This window comes from Odontesthes bonariensis, chromosome 7, assembly GCF_027942865.1.
Source record: "Odontesthes bonariensis isolate fOdoBon6 chromosome 7, fOdoBon6.hap1, whole genome shotgun sequence".
Taxonomy (NCBI): Eukaryota; Metazoa; Chordata; class Actinopteri; order Atheriniformes; family Atherinopsidae; genus Odontesthes; species Odontesthes bonariensis.
The window spans coordinates 7,864,194-7,885,107 of NC_134512.1; the positions used below are offsets into that span (position 1 = coordinate 7,864,194).

A 20,914-nucleotide genomic window follows, 5' to 3' on the forward strand; every position below is an offset into this window, starting at 1 on the left:
CTCCTTCTGCACCTTCCTCACAGTCTGAAAACCTCTGGGATACCAGTCAGCTTTGAGCAGCTGTAACCCCACTGCTACTTTCTTTAAATCATGAGAACTTTATTTGTAGCTGTGAGAGTTTCTCATCATTAAGAGATATGAAGTCCAAGCTGTAGCCTGCACTAATGCACAATGTTTTATTTTACACAGAGCAGCACAGGCTGGGTTTTATACTGCAGGATGTGCAGTTCAAGCATCTTTAAATGGTGCAATGATGACATGGAACTTCACAGTTAAAAGTTCAACAACACGTTGATCCCGACACTTATTGAACTGTTTGTATTTGCTCAAAATTCCACAGTGAAACCTCCTCAAGAGTGTGTTACATCTGACAATACCCCACCAGAGGGCCGTCCAATAGTCCAGTGTCTCATCATCTTCATCAAACTTTGCTCCTCTTGGAGTGGCTCTCAGCAGGAAGAGCGGCACGCTTGTTGCGGTGGTGGGGGAACGTTGGCATCAGCTCTGGTTCACACGCTGGGAAGAGAACAAAGGATGAATGAGTCGGAACACAGGGCAGAGATTCATCGGCTCACACTCGTCTTCGAACTTTACACTTACGTAGAGGTTTCTCTTTGAAGTAGGAACTCTCCAGACAATCTTTAGCAGTCGCTCTGGATCAGGAAACCAGACGAGAATTAGTTACTGGAGCCTCTTTATTTCAGTGGATTAATCTCAGTTATCCACTGTATTGAGGAAACTCTCACCTGCGCTGTGGGTTGTACATGAAGAGCAGGTTGAGCAGTCTGTGTCCAGCATCAGACAGCCAGGTGAACTTGTTCTTCAGGTTGTTGTACGGCTGCTTCCTCAGGCTGTACTGACCAATCAGGGGGAGCTGAGAGAAACCCTGTGACACGCATGCAAACGACCGTTTCTCAGGTTTAGTTCATATTTACAAGAATAATGTTAAGCGTTTAACAAAGAAATATGCGACCATCTGTGATTAGTTAGATAGTAATTAATCTGCAGGTTGTTTTAGTTGGATGGGCAGGAAAGTTTAAACCTGAGCGAGTTCAGTTATGACGAAATCCTTACTGACAGCTGACAGAGCAGCTTTCATATGTCCAAAGATACCAATCAACGACCATTCCTATCGATGTGTTTAGTTTAGGCTTCAGCCATTTGTCTGGACCACTGTGATTGTCCTGGCATTCGTGGACGGGAATGGAATCAAACTGCTGACTGAAGGATGTCCGCCGCTGTGGAGTTTGTGAGAAAATTAAGACATTCCGCTTCTTCTTTTCTCTGTAGGAGATCATCGTACATGTAAGAGTAGTTGAATTCACTGCACAGATGTCGTCTTTGAGTCGCTTGAGTGGGGATCTTTGTCAGATGATGCTACGGTTATATAAAATCAGGATTTTATTAGAGCAGAGCGACAGTCTGGGAATACTTAAAGGCGACCGAGAGTTGACACGTAGTCTTAACGAGCTGATTTTCAGTCGCGTTCTGAAGCATTGAGCCGTCTGACAAAAGATATATTGCATACATGCAGGAGTGATTGATGCCAAACTACACTGTCTGAGGATGCCAGTCCTGCTTTTAGAGGCTCGATTTTGGAACAGAATAATGCATTTAAGACGTTTAGACGGTTTTGGTTGGAGTAAGACAATAATTTTTTTTTTTAAGTATTATGTAAACGTGCTGACTGACCACAGGCACATCGGGCAGGTGGTTACAGTACACTTTAAAACTGAAGTACACCAACCTTTGTTATGCAAATTCCGGGCTCTGAAACAGCCTTAGTTCGCCTGGGGGCTGAGATACAGTTCATGACTTTGGTTTCTGACTCTGCACTGTTTCGTGTTACAGTCACTTGACATGTTCGTGGGATTCTGATGGCGTCTTTGTGGCCTCTTCACCATGACCACAAATTCATGTGTGTGGCTGTTTATGCAGTGTTCACACACAGATTTGTTTTAATGACAGTGATGTTTACACCCCACAACTGTAGAGGGAGCCAAAGAGCAAAAAAACTGCCAAATTCTGAAGTGCTACTTTAAAATACAAGTTTACTTTATCCAAATCCTCATCGTTTATTCTTAGGGAGGTTAGCCATGCAGAGTGACATCTGCATCAGTGCTGAAAACTCACCGGCCAGATGTTCTCATTGGGAGTGCCAAGCAGCTGCACGATCAGGTCGACCTGCTGGATCTCTGAGGTTCCAGGAAGCAGAGGTCTGTGGGCCAGCAGCTCAGCCAGGATGCAGCCCACGGCCCTGTGACGGAAGCATCATTATAAACAACATTACAACTTTAAAAATGGAGAATTCATTGTAGAACTGCTGTATTAGCTTTGTTCCAACCATCCTACAAAATTTGTAGGATGTGGATGGTTAAAGTCTAAATGCACACAGGGTTCTTCTGGAGTGTTTTCTCACCACATGTCGAGAGCTGTAGTCTGCGTTTTTGTCCCCAGGAGGAGCTCTGGAGCCCTGTACCTGCAGGAAGGAGAGCGCATCGTTACAGAGCGCAGAGGTAATGGAGATTGCAGAGGAGGATTACTCTGAGGGATTACAAGGTTTCCACTGAGGCGGCACCAGCACAGCAACACAAAGGCTATATGCAGTGCACAACAACAGACCCACAGAGAACACCTGAAGTAAGTCAATATGAGGTGCAAAACAGGTTAGTTTCTGTGGCCCCCCCAAAGCATGCGTGTTCCCTCTAATACACACAGAAAATGTGAACCGAAACATTTCTAATCAATCAAGGGAAACTTGCTTTTATTAGTGGCTTAATGTGGACAATTGTTTCCACATTAAAAAAAAGAAAGAAAGAAATAGAAGGATAAAACACACAAGTAACGTTTTGGCTGGATCCCAAGTAGCACAGAGAATCCTGGATTTATGAGTGAGATGTTTAATCGTGGCTGAGAGGCTCATCAACACTCACCACAGTGTGACCACTCTGGGGGTCATGGGTGGCTGGGGGACTCCGTACAACCTGGCCAACCCAAAATCAGCTGCATGCAGGGAAACCAAAAGCACACCCATGAAAAGAGATGCCATCACAACTCATCAGCTGCTGCTAGAGTTTTAACCCGGACTAAGAGATCTGAACACATCACACCAGTTTTAAAATCTTTACTCTGGCTTCCAGTCAGTCACAGAATAGATTTTAAAAGCCTGCTGATGGTTTACAAATCCCAGAACGGTTTAGGCCCAAAATACATCTGTGATATGTTCATGGAATATAAACCCAGCCGAGCTCCCAGTCCAGTCCAGTCCAGAGTCCAGACTAAACATGGAGAAGCAGCATTTAGCTGTTATGCTGCAAACAAGTGGAACAAACTGCCAGTGGAGATTAAACTTTCACCAAATGTAGACATTTTTAAATCCAGGTTAAAGACATTTCTTTTCTCATGTGTCTATGCATGTTCCAATGAAAAATAAGTACATTTTTTATCAAAAACATCCCGAATGAACAAATCATTTTCAGCTCCTTTATTTTGTATGCTGCTAAAATTTGAAAGTAGAAACACAACTCATGACGAGAAAGTGATCTTTAAAACGTTTTGTGACGGCAGGGGAACAAATAAAGCAGAGTCCAACTTAAAAAGCAACTTAAAACCCAAAAAGTCAGAAGTATTCATTCTGTCATTCAGTCTGTATTCATACTGAAAATCAAGATCCTCGGGAGGTTTCTGTCAAAGATCAGCTGTGGGACGGTTTGGGATGTATGTCGGTGCGGGAGTTATGTGATCACAGTGAAAGGCTTAGAGGTGGTGGTGTTAACAGAGAGGACTCACCGATCTTAACGCAGCCTTTGTCCGTCATCAGCAGATTAGACACCTTCAGGTCCCTGATAACAAGATTGAGGAGGATAATAAGGCAGCAGCACATCATTTCTCCTGCTAGCTTTATTGAAGCTAAACATTTGGGAACAGCTCTCAGGTCACACACACGGCTAGTTACTTGGCTAAGAAGGTGCACAAGCTATTCCTTCTAATTTTACATTAGAATGATAAAAGATTGGGAAGCTTTGCCAAAGTTAACATCAGCATTTTCTCAGACTTTCCTTTATCAGTGCAAGGAGACTTTTTCTTCTCACAGCTGCCAGCGAAAGCAGCATGTCGGTGGTGTGGAGACGTGGCAGCAAGGTCCTAAATAACAGCACCAGCAGCATCCAGTGAAACTAGGAAGATGTCTCAATGTATCTGTTGTTTTTAACACTTTCTCCCTATATTCAATGCGAGTTGAGCTTTCAGGAGATGTCAGAGCTTCAAATGTCCAGAACAAACATATTTATAACGAGAATCAAAGTAATTCAGCGACAGCTGTCAGTAAATCTAATCTAGACTTAAAACAAAACTGGCTACATTATACTTCTTATTTCTTATACAATTTTATATTTGCTTCCATAAACTTGAGACTTTAGTAACTATAGTCATATTCAAACAAAGCATCTTGAAACCTCAAACCTGTTATCAGAATTCTGATAAACATAAAAAAAAAACAGTTAAACTTATTGTGTGTAATCCTCACAGCTTTTTACTTTCACCAACAATGACACAAAAACTGTTTGTCGGTCGTTACCTGTGACGCTCTGAGACTGACCTGTGACAGTGTTGTGCCAGTTCACAGCTTTTCTGAACTAGTTCAAGTTCAGTTCATACATGCTCAAAGTGAACAGTTCACGTTCAAAGTTCACAATTTTAATTCTGAACTAGTTCAAAGTTCAGTTCATTTGACTTTTTTCGTGAGATATTCAAATAAATACTTTTTTTCACACTACGAGCTAGAAATCACTATACGTTCTTTGAAACTGCTCATTGTAGACATTTGCTCATGACACTGCAATTGTGGGTTTCTTACCAGGTGATGAAACTTGCAGCAGTACAGACAAGGTAGACCAGTTCTATACTTAGTGCAATGAAATCTACCAGCATTTAATTAAAAAAAGAATATATAATATGAAATGCTCTCTCTCTCTCTCTCTCTCTCTCTCTCTCTCTCTCTCTCTCTCTCTCTCTCTCTCTCTCTCTCTCTCTCTCTCTCTCTCTCTCTCTCTCTCTCTCTCTCTCTCTCTCTCTCTCTCTCTCTCTCTCTGATTTAAGCGGCACCAGCGAGAATACAGGAGGGAGGAACTTTCTCTCGTTGCGTTTCAAAAGAGAAAACAGATGTCACTCAGTTTTCAATGGAAAACCAATTCCAACATTCATTTACAGTTATGTCTGCCGTTCATGACACATATTGGCCCTCATTTATCAAGCCGTCGTAGAAAGCATCGTTGATATGAGCGGAGAACTCGTCATACGCAGAGGCTCAAGTGAGATTTACAGAACATGCGTACCACACCAATCCCATCGTAAGACCGAGCGGCTGTTGATAAATCCGGCGGCTAACCACGCCTTCTACAAAAGGCCGCACCTCTAGAATTTGCGACAGGATAGACGAAAGGCGGCAGAGAAACGCTGTCAGCTGTCAACAGCGTTGGCGATGTAAATCGCAGACCGGACGAGTTATGTATCCGATCCAGGTTTGGATTTGAGTGCCTTGGAGGAGAGGGTGGCCGGCCTGATCGGAGCTACGTCTTTGCGTATGCGCAGTGTTAAAGCGCCTCTCCTGTACGGCTCATAAGCCTGCCGGTCCCGGAACACTCTCTCGCGCCTGATGCGCGCGTTCAGGTCCTCTAACAAAGCCAGATCTGCCATCGTTTCGTCATTACCGCGTCGCTAGAATCACCTCTTAAATAGGCGGTTGAATAATGAGCCATCACTCTTCCAATTACGGAGTTGTACTTGTTTAATTTTTTTATTTATTTAATTTGCATTTATGTTTATATTTATGTTGAAGTCAAATAAAACATGGGCCTTCTTTGAAGTGATAAGTCTGTAATTTTAACCTAGGGATTTGTTGCGACTCATGAGGCACGCACTAGTGACGCTGCTGTTTATGTATGCTATTGCAGTCACCGCAAGTCAAAATGGAAAAGTGCGCACACGGCCTCAGACCTGTCGTGGCGATTTCATCTTTCCTGCGCTCACGATGGATTTGATAAATGCCAACCATTGCGCAGAAAAGAACGTACACACGACCTACACGTTTTTCGTCTTACGCAAGTTTGATAAATGAGGGCCAATGTGAACTAATTCACGTTCAAGTTCTTTATTAAAAAATGTGTTGCGTTCAGTTCAACGTTCACGAAAAAATGAGCGTGTTCAATGAACGCGTTCTTTTGAACTCGTTCACACACAACACTGACCTGTGAATGATGAAGTTGTGGTGGAGATATTCCAAACCTCTCAGCAGCTGAAGGATGATACACTTAACCTGCAGGAGGACACAAGAAAAGTTCATTCCAGCTGTTAATACTTCAGCGTTTCCACACCTTTAAGGTTAGAGACAGCACATTTACACGACACCAGAAAATCTGACTTACATGTATTTAAACATGTCAGTCTGAGTAAAATCTTCTAAAATCAAAACTAAATCTAATGCTCTAAAAACCAGACAAACACACCCAGATAATGAATGGAGTTGGGGTTTGAATCACCCTGCATGTATACACGCTCAACTAGACTCATATATGTCTCTGAGAAAGTTGGAAGCAGCAGAATGTCTTAACCATTTCTACTGACAGTCCACAGCATTAATAACTCAATTCTGCTCCTTTGTATGTAAACTGTGAGAAGGACGGTGGTCCAACTCTAACCGTAACCCGACTCAGCTTAGCTTGTGAATGTGCTGAGCTTGTTTTTCTCTCCAAGCTCAGTGTGAAACATTCAGAATTTCAAAAAATTACCGTCCGATTAATCATGTGACGGCATGCAAAACACTTAATGTGGGCATGAAAAGCTGGAGATGGTCGTCTGTCCTCACCCAGCAGACTAACACAAGTATGAGCGCAGGTCAAAAGGATCATCTGGACCTGAATCCTAATCTCCAAACTGAAGAATACCTACCCTCCCTTTAACATATTTTGTACAGTAAATCATATTAAACACAAGTGCACAAGGTCAGAAGGGAGACAGAAAAAAGATGCAATGGATAAAATCCATTCAAACCAGCACAGCTGCTTAAAGACTGATTATTTACATTCACTTTTGCTTGAAAGAGTAAGAAGAATATGAGTAAACCGCCCCACCTGAGCCTCAGAGAACGGCGTCTGCATGTTTTCCAGCAGACTGGCCAGGTCCTGTTCACAGTAACTCATCACCAGAAACAAACTGAATAGGACACACACACACACACACACACACACACACACACACACACACAAATGTCCACATTAAAGTTTCAGACATGAGGTCCAAACACTGAAAGCTTATGCATATCCCTCCTCAGCGTGCGTGCAGAGTCTGCAGCTGCAGTTTTCAAGCTTTAAGGTGAAATACCGTATAGGACCTTAGAAAACCACTTGGTGTCACATTAAAGATGCGACCAGCTGCGTTGCTCATTGTGTGAGAATGTAAACACAAACATGTCTACATTTTCGAACTCTCCGCGTCACTTTTAAATGTTTTTTTTGTTTAACGTTAACTGACTCATCGGGGTGCACAAACTCTAATAAAATCTGTTCTTGTGACGCGGCGCTCTGTTTTCTGAGTACACAGATGAGGGCTGTCGTACATTCACCTGCAAACTACAACATGACGACCGTTCTTTTGTGTGTGAGTGTGGTACCTCTGCAGATGGCTGCCTACAACCACCTCTTTGAGCTCCACGATGTTGAGATGTCTCAGCCTTAAGAGCAGCGTGATCTCTCTGAGGCTGCTGATGGGGATCCCTGACAGGAGAGGAGAAGCTTTTACAGATTATCCTCACACTTGAAACACCGAACATCGCGTTGTTCTGTCGTTTTTTTAGATGCAAATGATGGCGTTTCCTTTTATGTTTCTATTACCGTTGCAGACACACTCTGATGATTGTAAACTAGTGTCACTTTGAAGCCGAGTCGTTATTCATCTTTACACACGGACTACGATCTATATTGTGTTTTCACGTGAATAGTTTTTCAAATGAAATCAACGTAATAAAGCATGAAAAGGTGGCAACTTAAGTGTCTGCAATAAAACTTCTATTTCCTCCAACTTTAATACACATCCAGTCAAAGTTGGGGTCTCACCATCTTTCTCTTTGTCCATGCGGACCTTCTTCAGCGCTACGATCTCATCTGATTTGGTGTCACGGGCTCGGTCTAACGTCAGAAAAGAAACAGTTTATTTCCTGAACATGTTTAATGATCAAACCGATGCTTTAGTCCCCAACAGCACACTGAACTTACACACAATGCCGTAAGTTCCTTCTCCTATTCGGTTGAGTTTCTCAAACTCTCTGACACTTCTGCAGCTCCCGAACTGAAAAACAGTTTTAATCATCAGATAAATCATCTCTTTTTTTATTTTTTTTATTTTGTGCAAACCAAATAAATGATAATGTAAAAAAATGTTATCATTAGTAGCTTATGAAACATGACGTGGTCCTGGATAAGCAGCAGAAAATGAATCCATGAGTGGGCAAGCCAATTAAAAACTCAATTAAAAGGTCCAAGATAAGAATAGAATTTAGGGTGGATTGAGCTAAAATCAACCACTTTTAAGCAAATGTCTTAAGGACCCATTTAGACTCTTGTATGAGATCAAATGATATTGTTGTTAGTACATATGAGCCACTCGGATAAATAATGTATGTCGGTGAAAAATAGGAGCAAATCTTTAACATTTGGTCTCCTTTATTATTACGTTTATACCGACATCTTCCTCTTTTTTCAACATGAAGGTTGTATTCAGGTTTGTGGACCTACAGTAATTTATTGGACCTAAATTTCAATGCAACAATGTGGTCTTGTTTTTCCACTGAATAATTTAGGATAGATTGGTGCATAAAATTACCTTGTTTCGTTATAAACCTGATTAATTTTCAAGCACATTTGATGTGACATTTCCACTTATCCTGGGATTTCTCTTAGAAGTTTGATGTTACCCTCGGCCATGCCCAATTACACAATCTCATATCAATCAATTTGGCCTATTTTACCTGATGTCACCCTAAGCTAAGGTTGGAAAACTTAGGGAACTGCAGACTGGTTTATCAGCCAGTTTATATGGTTACTTCCTTCAGCTGGTTAAAATGAACATTAGAGACAGTTGTAAATTAAACTAGAAAGCTGCAAGCAGCTGTATGCGGGACCGTGATGTGCATACGTTGGGGCATGCGCGAGACGCCGTAGTCGCGCAGCTCTGCCCACACGCACGATAACCTCTGCGTACGTACGAGCACATAATAACCCCAATGCGGAGGGGTTTTTGAAAATTTCTAGGGGGCGCCACTGAGCCATTTACACACAATACCCTTTACATACGTACGAGGTCGACAGGGTGGACGTGTGTGCCAAGTTTTATGACCTTGCGATGATGAGGCTTTCATATCACAAACGCCATCACATGATTTTCACCGCCTGGCCACAGCCACGCACTTTGAGTTTTGAAAACGTTTCTCCATGAATTTTTCCCCCCATGTCTTAAGTGTAACCTGGCCAAGTTTGGAGCTGTTACCATTAAATATGTAGGAGGAGTTCGATCAAATGCGAGGTGTGGGAAAAAAAAGGAGGTTTCCAACCACCAGCAGGTGGCGCTAAAGGTGGATGTCACTGTGTTATATGTGCGCGGTCAGGCTGGGTCCAGCATTCACCGTATGAAGTTTGGGACAGATTGGATAATGTTTGTGGGAGTTATAAGCAACTTAATTTTTTGTGGCGTCACCACGCCAACGCCCTTTAAGGTTTGAAAAAGTTGCCCAATGATTTTTTCCCCCCCATGTCTTAAGAGTAACCTGGCCAAGTTTGAAGCCTTTACCATTAAATCTGTAGGAGAAGTTCGATCATATGCAAGGTGTGGAATCGGGCAAAAATGGCACCAAAACGCACTTTCCATCCAAAATGGCCGCCTTCCTGTGGACGTGGCACCATGGCGGCATGAGACTTTTTTTGTGCGTCTGGGCATGATGAAAGAGTGTACCGAATTTCGTCGTCCCACGCGAAACTAAAGGCTCTAGCATGGTTGCTGTGTCTGCTCGCGCGAGCGGTGTTGATGACGTCACGAGTTCGTGCCCGCCATATATAGTGGCGCAAGTCGTTGCGCCAGTAGTTGCAATTTTCTCCGTCACAGAGGTGGCGCTGCTATGTGAAGGTTACCGCTACTCTACAACCACGAAAGTGGAGAAGAAAACAATGAAGAGCAGGAATACTGTCATTAATGATACTGCTGCAGTATTCGGATAATTTCAATTTTTTAATTCAGTTAAAAGAGGTGATGGTGGGGCGGTCGGTGGCGTAGTGGGTTAAGCAGCCGCCCCATGTACAGAGGCTACAGTCCTCGATGCAGCGGTCCCCGGTTCAACTCCCGCACCGAGCGGCCCTTTGCTGCGTGTCTTCCCCATCTCTCTGCCCCCTGCTTCCTGTCTCTCTCACACTGTCCTATAATTAAAGGCATAAAAAGCCCAAAAAAATACTTAAAAAAAAAAAAAAAAAAAGAGGTGATGGTCTGAAGCCCCCGGCATCACCACTTTTTGAGTCTCTGCCCTCTTTTTTGCCTTCACGTATCTGTCCCGTAGCTTCTTCCACACATTCTTACAGAACTCTCCCTCTTTCACCAAAGTTCTGCCAATCTCTGTGCACGAGTTTTGGGAGCTTACGTACTCCCTGTGCTGTTTCACTGCAGTTTCGTACAGCTGCCTGTACAAACGCACCTCCTGACTGAGCCGGTCTCACATCGGTCCATCCGGTTTTTCGTTGGTGGCGCCGCCAAGTTACACAAATCGACTGGTGCACGACAAAGCGCTGCGCCGTCTGTTCAAGGGAAGCGCCATGCCTGAAACGTCATTTTGACGTCACGGTGCGACACCGCCGTGAAAGGCGCTAGCATGGTTGCCGCGTTTGTATGCGCGAGCGGTGTTGATGAAGTAATGATTTCGTGCCCGCAATATATAGTGGCGCAAATCAATGCGCCAGTCGTTGCAATTTTCTCTGTCACAGAGGTGGCGCTGCTACGTTAAGGTTACCGCTAACTACTCTACAACGAAGAAAGTCGAGAAGAAAACAATGCCACTGTCAAGAGCAGGAATAATGTCATTAATGATACTGCTGCAGTATTCGGATCATTTTAATTTTTTAATTCAGTTAAATGAGGTGAAGGTTTGAAACCCCCGGCATCACCACTTGGAGTCTCTGCCCTCTTCTTTGCCTTCACGTATCTGTCCCGTAGCTTCTTCCACACATTCTTACAGAACTCTCCCTCTTTCTACAAAGTTCTGCCAATCTCTGTGCACCAGTTTTGGGAGTTTACGTGCTCCCTGTGCTGTTTCACTGCAGTTTCGTACAGCTGCCTGTACAAACGCACCTCCTCACTGAACCTGGTCTCACAACGAACGGTCCATCCGGTTTTTCGTTGGTGGCGCCGCCAAGTTACAAAAATCGACTGGTGCACGACAACGCGCTGCGCCGTCTTTTCAAGGGAAGCGCCAGGCCTGATACGTCATTTTGACGTCACGGTCCGCCACCGCCGTGACAGACGCGTCAACCATGCTAGCGCCTTTAACCCCATTGCGAGGACCATTTTTAAGCATCGTAGGGGGCGCTACAGAGTCAATCAGCGACTCCCAAAAATATGAAGTTTAGAATACAGTGGAAACCGCTTATAGTGGTCACGGATATAGTAATCAACCGCTTATATAGATCAAAAGGCTTGGGACGGAATCATTTCTATACAAATGCTGTTTAAATAATGTGTTTATAGTAATCATGAAATCCGCTTATAATGTTCATTTTTGGCCATTTTATGAATGTAAACATGTGCAAAAATAATTTTAAAACTACGTGTAGCTATTTTATTTTTTACTCCCTTGATTCCTTTCTGGACGTCTGCTTCTGCCTCGCTAGCTAACGTAACGAGTTGACACCGGGCAGCAAGCGCGCGAATCATGGCTGGAAAAAGGAAGTCATGGAGGAGCATGTGTCCGAGGATGGGTGCTGGAGAGCGGATTGAATGCGCGTGTGACGGCTGGAAGCTCCAGGCTGGTTCTTGTAAGATGGGAGGCCGGTGTTCATTCGATTTCTCCTACTTGTCGAGAATTACTACTTTGTGGTTTTGCGCATGCGCCGAGCCGATTTTCTAAGTTTCGTTTTCACGCCAAGTAGCACAAATCGACAGAACACCGGCACGGAGGAGCATAGATCCGAGCAGGGGTGCTGAAAGGCGGATTGAATTCAAACTTTATTTTCAGACTTGTAAGAAAAAAAATGCACCGGCGGCACAGCAGAGAATAAGTTACGTACTGTATTTGAGTTGGCCTACAGTATGTCTGCGCACTGCGCAGTACTGTAATTAAAGCTGCAGTCGGCAGGTTTTCAAAATTGCGAGTCTAAAGGCTGAGTTATACTTCTTTTAACTGCCCTTGCGCTTGCGCGTATGTTAATGGCTCGAGACGTTTATACTTCATTTTGCTTTGTCGGCGCTTGCGTGTGCTGCGTGGCGATTCACCGCCAGGACAGTAGGTGGAGTAGCGGGTTTTTTCAATGACAAGCCTACTATGATGAAAGGAAATTCACCGCCAGGACCTCTTCGAGTGGATTCATGCTTCTTCTTCTTGTAAATAGCCGGTATTTTGTCAGATTTTCAACACCTTGGGGGTCTAAACAACTACTTTCTCGCCTGAAAATGTTTCAAATGTTGCTAAAGTTATATATTTACAGAGTTTATAGCTTAAAGGGGAACTCCGGGGCATTTGAAGCGCGTTTGCATTGCTAGAGGTTGTCAAATACTGATAGTAGGACACAGAGAGGTGCAAATCTGCGCTCCCTGTGTGGAGATCGCGCTGTTCGCACAGCGTGTCATGCGAGGCTAATACGTGGTGGCTAAGGGGCAACTGCTAACCCTTCCACATAAAACAACAACTTGCACACAGCAGAAACGTCACACCACTTTATAAACCATCCGACAATAAAGTCACAAGCCTTACCATCAAAACCATATGCATGGTTCTCACATTACTGGCATGGGGACGTTACAAAACAACTTTATAAACAGCATGTAACTCACCGGCTGGTTGTAGGCTCGCGCATGTGAAAGCCCAAAAGAGTCGATGGACGATAATCCCATATACAAAACAATTATATTCTCTAGAAAAACTGCGTTCAAGTATTTAAAACATTACAACAATATTACTGGGCATGTATTGTTGTAATGTTTTAAATACTTGAACGCAGTTTTTCTAGAGAAAAGCTCGAGCGCTCGATTTTTGCAAGCATGATTACAGGCTTCAGAGGGAGCTACAGATTTCGTTATTTTTCCTAAACAGCCTATTTAATATTCTACTTCCAGAATCCCATGACAGTTCAAGCTAATATGACTAAAAAAAAGTTGCATGATAATAAAATGTAAAAAAGTAAATGCTGAAGCTATCCGTTTCATTTAATTTTTCTCATTGAAAAACGATACAAATGGCATTTAGATGATATTCTCCATAAAAAATAAGTGAAATACCTGTACTGTAATACAAATTCGGTTTTAGTAATCAACCGCTTATAGTGTTCAAATTGGCTCTGGACCAACGTGATCACTATAAGCGGTTTCCACTGTAATAACAATAATAATAATAATAATCCTTACAAAAACAATAGGGTCCTTGCAGTTTCACTGCTCGGTCCCTAATTACAACGTTAACTTGTCTTCTAGATGGATTAGTGAACTTAAATCATAAACAACATGAAGGGATCTCAGAATTATTTAGATGGTAAAACCAAAAAGTTGTCTGAGCCACAGATAAGAAAAATAAATGGCATCCTTGAAGTAAGGAGGACACAGCATGGCGTTAGTAGATGAGTTGTATTGGGTTGCCTTTTCAATCATGGCTCTGCTTTTTCCGTTAAAACTTTTATTTAAACTAGGCCGATTTTTTAAATAAGTTATCTAGTTTTGTAAAACATTGTTAACCCTTGTCGTGGACGCTGATAAATCGGGTCAATTAAACAAGAATAATTAAAATACCAAAATCATGAGCAGAGTTTGACTTCTCTTCCGAGCTCATTCACTTACCCTGTCATTTTGAGGCACTGTGAAAGTTTTTTTGTCCTTGATGGATTTTAGCTTTATAGTGTCCGATTCGTCTTCCCCGACGGTGTCCATTTTTTAAATTTTGGATAGTTTTACGCCTCACTAGAGAACAGAAAAATCGTCAGTTATAAGGCTTTAACTCGCCAAGCGCCATTTTGGTTTGTTTTGGAGAAAACCAAGAGGACAACTAAGACCGTTCACGGAGTTTGAGACGTCGTTTTAAAACACTTTGCTTCTGATGATGTGCATCTGTTCTGGCTCTACTTTCAGAGAATACCTTTAAATAATTTTGAAATATCCTTTTATGTGCGCTTATTCCTGAAAAATAAAGAAAACGGAAAAACGCTTTGTCGATTTACAAGCAATGGATGAAGCAGGTGTTTAAAAATGATTTATGGGACAGCTAAACAATATTGGACCCCCGATCTCAGTATTGATAAAAAAAAAACTCCTTAAGAAAAAATAAATAAATCCTTTCTTATTTAACCAGGAAATAAAAATAACTTGAGATCTAAAATCTCTTTTCCAAGTGTCCTGGCCAAGATACAACAATACACATACACTAAACACAAAAACATATAATTTATGTAGATATGAAATATAAGTTAAAACAGAAAGAATTTAGGACGACAAAACCTGGGGGTCTTCATCCACTAAAGAGGTTCAGCTTTATCCTGAAGGGACATCAGGCAGATGTCTTGAAACATTTCTTGTTCTGATGATGGGCCCCAAACCATAATGCTTCCACCACCGTGCTCACAGCTGGTGGGAGGTCCTTCCTCTGAAACTATGTCATTGTTCTGCACCAAACACGATGACTGTTACTCTTACTGTTTCCAAACAAATCTGCCCTTGTTTTAATTCCAAAGGAAGTCTTTCACATGACACCCCCCCCCCAAGTCAAAATGCAGTCATCTACATATATTTTCAGACAGCTACTTTAAAACATTACACTACTGTTTACAATATTAGAAGTTTTTTATTTTGCTTTGACATTACCTCATGACTGATGTTGGTTTACCGTCTGGTTACTACTTTTCTGCCTACTACAACGGGTGTAGAACGAGGCCTTTGCTCTCTCATTGCATCGGCTATGGTGATGTTGGACGGTGTGGCGTAGATGTCATCTCGTGACGGGGCCGTGACGATGATGGCGGGCGGACGGTCAGAGCAGTTGGACAACTCTATCTCAGTGGTGGGCTGAGATGAGAGGGGCCTCTCTGAAACTGAGAAGTGATGGGAAACAGTCCAAAAATAAAGTTTAACTATGTATAATTGGTGCTTTTGAACAAGCTTTCTTCAATGAATGAATAAGACAAATCATTTAGCCCCCAAAGTCAATATTTAATGATCATATCCATCATCCATTATGACCTTCAATAAATGTCTCCAGTGGTTTCACAGTCCAGAATTATTGGCAAACCTGAATATTACGTGTATTTTCAAGTATCTTCAGGAATCAATCGATTTGCTATCAAAATATTTCAATAAAATATTTAAGGTTACTGGATAAAAGCTTCCTTCATGACTAATATCTGGTTGTAGGACCTTTGGTGACAATGAAAGCCTCTAAATCTTTCTATAAGCTTTTTTACCTGTCTGCAGGTAGTTTCTGCCACTCTTCTATCCATGAATTCATTCAGTCAGTCAATCAGACTTTATTTAAATAGCACTTTTTATACAAATTGAATGTAACACAAAGTGCTTTATAGAGTGCTAATGTGGAAACCTGTAAAAACGACATAAACTAGCATAAAAAACAATACATCCCACCCCAGCTCTAATGCTCTAAAGGATTTTAGTATAAATAATGTTTTATTTAAGGGCTTAAGAACTAAGGAAATGCAAAAATCGTTAGAGGCTATTTTTAAATGACAAAATCTGAGAGCATACTGTAAGACGGTAATCAAATTAAAAATCAGATTGAACAAATATCAGTTCGGGAACAATAAAATTGAAAAAGATTAGTAAATAAAAACAAATAAATCAATTAAAACCAGACTAAAAGTAGTATAAAACACAAATGCACATGCCAAAATGTAAAAAAAACATCTAGAAATCATAGAGAGATACCAAAATAAATCATTTTAATAAAGCTTTGTCCTGTGAGTATTTATCAGTTGAAAAGAATTCTAAACAATAGTCACAGATTCAAAAGTTTTTTTTAATCAACTGTTTAAAGATGTTGACTAAACTTCCACTTTTAACTCATGTTTCATTTGATCTATTATTGCACAACACAATGCTGCTTGTTAAAAATTAGATCCAGCTCCTCAAATCCAAGAGGCGAAATCATTTCGACAAATCAAAATGACATAAAGTGGTCTGAAAAGCCAACATTTAGTCCATATTGTCTCATTTTTCAGAGCACTGAGTTCCTTCTTGGCTCCAGACTGTGGAAGCATCTTGACAGACTTCTTCATAACATTATGAGCTGTTGAAAAGGAGATTTGAAGAGTTTTTGGCTAATGCCTGCTAACAGCGGTATGTACCACTTTCTCATCCATACTGAATTCATTTGTACAGAATACTTGTTTGTTGATGCTGTTTAATAACATTTGGCACTTTATTAAATTATTGGGATTCGTTGCTTTGTTTTGATTCACTTCTGAGCTTAACCTGTGCTTTAGGTTTTAAAGTCTCTCGTTGAAAGGACACTTTAAAACCTGTTTAAACTGTTCCAAATGAAAACAACAGAAAATCCACCCAAACATCTTTGTTTTAGAGAAGGTTAGAAAGTAAATGTAAACCTCCATTCCAGTTTCAACAGTCCCTGTTTTACCTTCTGCTGTTAGATGCAAAGCATCATCCTAAACTGCAGGTCAGGCTGTACTGTACCTGCTGAGTAAGGGATATCCAGCAGTGTGTGTGTGCTAAGACGTGTGTCCCAGTCTTTGTTTGATACAATGAGCAACCACCCGTCTTAAATTGGATTGCACTAATTTCCTAATGGTGTTAGGTCTGTGTCTGCATCATATGAGAAGTACACGAAGGAACAATAATTATAGTTTATAACGATTAGTTGTCTTAAAGCAGCCGTTTCCAACGTTATTTGTGTGACACAACCAACAACCCTGTGAGACAAACCCAAGTATCTAAAATGAATATTTCAAAGCTGCACGGATGATTTAAATGTGTAGATATAAACATTGGAGGGTCTGTAACAAACCTGGGATACCTCATACCTTACCAACCTTTGTATAAATGCTTAAAAAGTTAGGTGTCTGGTGAGTTTACACAACATATTGCTGTCTGATTTAACTTCAGGTGTAGTGTGTTTCATGCTTACCTGGACATTCCCTCTGGCTTGCTCCTGACCCCATTGGGCTTCAGTCAGCTGTTACACAGTTCACACATGTCCACATACATGATAATCACATTTTGGTCACGCTGTACTGAAGCACATTTAGAGTGTGTGTGCATGCCACTCTTCTTCTTCCCATCTCTGATTAGTGTCTGGGACACTAATCCTGCGCAGTTGCTTACGCTCATGGTAACCGAGATCCTGGATTTAAAGGGCAAATCTAGTTTCAGAGTAAAGAAAAACAGAAAAACAAAACCTTGTTTCCAAGAAAGTTGGATTGCTGTAAATAAAAATAGAATGCAATGACCTGCAAATCAGTTGAAGCCTAATTTTTTTTTAAAATAATAGTCCAAAGACAACACGTAAGGCTACGGCTACACGAAAACGAAACGAGGGTTTTTTTGAAAACGGGTACGAAAATGATTGCGACCACACAGGAAAGCTTCTGTGTCCACATGGAAACGCGGCGCTTGCTGAAAACGATGCAGTACACACGAAACACCTCTAGGTCCGCTGTAAGCCACCCCCACCGGTTACACCAGAACAATAGAAGAAGCAATGTGCATGCGTGTACGCCCCTACTTCTACCAGCGCGAAGCTCACGTTGTTCCTTCAACAACGCCGCTGTAGTTAGCAGTGTCTGCAGCAGTGCTGCTATCAATGTTGTGGGGTCCATCATGGACTGTCCATGATGATCGCCGTCTGTCCTTGTTGTGTTGTCTTCTTCTTCCGGATTTTGAATGGAAGCCGCTTTTTGTTCTGGTCACTGACGTATGTGTATACGTCACTGGCGTTGGCCATGTGGCTGTGACGCAGATGTAAACGAATCCGTTTTGGCTGTAACAATGGAAACGAAACAACGCCGTTCTCAGATCTTCCCACTCTGGAATCTGTTCTCCAAAACTATCGTTTTGGGGTAGTGGGAACGCCGGCTCCGTGTGGCCGCGACAGCCAAACGATAAGCAAAAGTATCGTTTACAGTGAAAAACGTTTTCGTGTAGCCCTAGCCTAAGACAGGGGAAAGGTGCGATTAGAGAGGAAAGGTGCGATAATAGAGAGGAAAGGTGCGATAAGAGAGGGGAAAGGTGCATTAAGAGGGGAAAGGTGCATTAAGACAGGGGAAAGGTGCATTAAGAGAGGGGAAAGGTGCAATAAGAGAGAGGAAAGGTGCAGTAAGACAGGGGAAAGGTGCATTAAGAGAGGGGAAAGGTACGATAAGAGAGGGGAAAGGTGCATTAAGAGGGGAAAGGTGCATTAAGAGGGGAAAGGTGCATTAAGACAGGGGAAAGGTGCATTAAGAGAGGGGAAAGTTGCAATAAGAGAGAGGAAAGGTGCAGTAAGACAGGGGAAAGGTGCATTAAGAGAGGGGAAAGTTGCATTAAGAGAGGGGAAAGGTGCGATAAGAGAGAGGAAAGGTGCATTAAGACAGGGGAAAGGTGCATTAAGAGAGGGGAAAGGGGCATTAGGACAGGGGAAAGGGGCATTAAGAGAGAGGAAAGGTGCGATAAGAGAGAGGAAAGGTGCATTAAGAGAGAGGAAAGGTGCATTAAGAGAGGGGAAAGGTGCATTAAGAGAGGGGAAAGTTTCATTAAGACAGGGGAAAGGGGCATTAAGAGAGGGGAAAGGTGCATTAAGACAGGGGAAAGGTGCATTAAGAGAGGGGAAATATGCATTAAGAGAGGGGAAAGGTGCATTAAGACAGGGGAAAGGTGCATTAAGAGAGGGGAAAGGTGCATTAAGACAGGGGAAAGGTGCATTAAGAGAGGGGAAAGGTGCATTAAGACAGGGGAAAGGTGCATTAAGAGAGGGGAAAGGTGCATTAAGACAGGGGAAAGGTGCATTAAGAGAGGGGAAAGGTGCATTAAGACAGGGGAAATATGCATTAAGAGAGGGGAAAGGTGCATTAAGACAGGGGAAATGTGTGATAAGAGAGGGGAAATATGCATTAAGAGAGGGGAAAGGGGCATTAGGAGAGGGGAAAGGGGCATTAAGAGAGAGGAAAGGTGCGATAAGAGAGAGGAAAGGTGCATTAAGAGAGGGGAAAGGTGCATTAAGAGAGGGGAAAGGTGCATTAAGAGAGGGGAAAGGTGCATTAAGAGAGGGGAAAGGTGCATTAAGACAGGGGAAAGGTGCATTAAGAGAGGGGAAATATGCATTAAGAGAGGGGAAAGGTGCATTAAGACAGGGGAAATGTGTGATAAGAGAGGGGAAATATGCATTAAGAGAGGGGAAAGGGGCATTAAGAGAGAGGAAAGGTGCGATAAGAGAGAGGAAAGGTGCATTAAGAGAGGGGAAAGGTGCATTAAGACAGGGGAAAGGTGCATTAAGAGAGGGGAAAGGTGCATTAAGACAGGGGAAAGGTGCATTAAGAGAGGGGAAAGGTGCATTAAGACAGGGGAAAGGTGCATTAAGAGAGGGGAAAGGTGCATTAAGACAGGGGAAAGGTGCATTAAGAGAGGGGAAATATGCATTAAGAGAGGGGAAAGGTGCATTAAGACAGGGGAAAGGTGCATTAAGAGAGGGGAAATATGCATTAAGACAGGGGAAAGGTGTATTAAGAGAGGGGAAATGTGCATTAAGAGAGGGGAAAGGTGCATTAAGACAGGGGAAAGGTGCATTAAGAGAGGGGAAATATGCATTAAGACAGGGGAAAGGTGCATTAAGAGAGGGGAAATGTGCATTAAGAGAGGGGAAAGGTGCATTAAGACAGGGGAAAGGTGCATTAAGAGAGGGGAAAGGTGCATTAAGACAGGGGAAAGGTGCATTAAGAGAGGGGAAAGGTGCATTAAGACAGGGGAAAGGTGCATTAAGAGAGGGGAAAGGTGCATTAAGACAGGGGAAAGGTGCATTAAGAGAGGGGAAAGGTGCATTAAGACAGGGGAAAGGTGCATTAAGAGAGGGGAAATATGCATTAAGAGAGGGGAAAGGTGCATTAAGACAGGGGAAAGGTGCATTAAGAGAGGGGAAATGTGCATTAAGACAGGGGAAAGGTGCATTAAGAGAGGGGAAATGTGCATTAAGAGAGGGGAAAGGTGCATTAAGACAGGGGAAAGGTGCATTAAGAGAGGGGAAATATGCATTAAGACAGGGGAAAGGTGCATTAAGAGAGGGGAAATGTGCATTAAGAGAGGGGAAAGGTGTGATAAGAGAGGGGGAATATGCATTAAGAGAGGGGAAAGGTGCATTAAGACAGGGGAAAGGTGCATTAAGAGAGGGGAAATATGCATTAAGAGAGGGGAAAGGTGCATTAAGAGAGGGGAAAGGTGCATTAAGAGAGGGGAAATGTGCATTAAGAGAGGGGAAAGGTGCATTAAGACAGGGGAAAGGTGCATTAAGAGAGGGGAAATGTGCATTAAGAGAGGGGAAAGGTGCATTAAGACAGGGGAAAGGTGCATTAAGACAGGGGAAATATGCATTAAGAGAGGGGAAAGGTGCATTAAGACAGGGGAAAGGTGCATTAAGAGAGGGGGAATATGCATTAAGAGAGGGGAAAGGTGCATTAAGACAGGGGAAAGGTGC

At 42.4% G+C, this 20,914-nt stretch overlaps 1 protein-coding gene across 1 annotated transcript; it reads right to left on the reverse strand.

Annotated features, from left to right (window-relative positions):
* Positions 1 to 162: 162 nt before the first annotated feature.
* Positions 163 to 14,267, reverse strand: cdk10 (cyclin dependent kinase 10). Its single transcript, XM_075469319.1, has 13 exons — positions 14,074 to 14,267; positions 8,268 to 8,340; positions 8,109 to 8,180; positions 7,667 to 7,769; positions 7,128 to 7,209; positions 6,246 to 6,313; positions 3,790 to 3,842; positions 2,934 to 3,003; positions 2,420 to 2,479; positions 2,134 to 2,257; positions 747 to 886; positions 601 to 653; positions 163 to 516 (listed from the first exon to the last, which is right to left on the reverse strand). Exons 1-13 carry the CDS (start codon positions 14,161 to 14,163, stop codon positions 422 to 424), a joined length of 1,083 nt encoding a protein of 360 aa, XP_075325434.1. The 5' UTR covers positions 14,164 to 14,267; the 3' UTR covers positions 163 to 421.
* Positions 14,268 to 20,914: the final 6,647 nt, after the last annotated feature.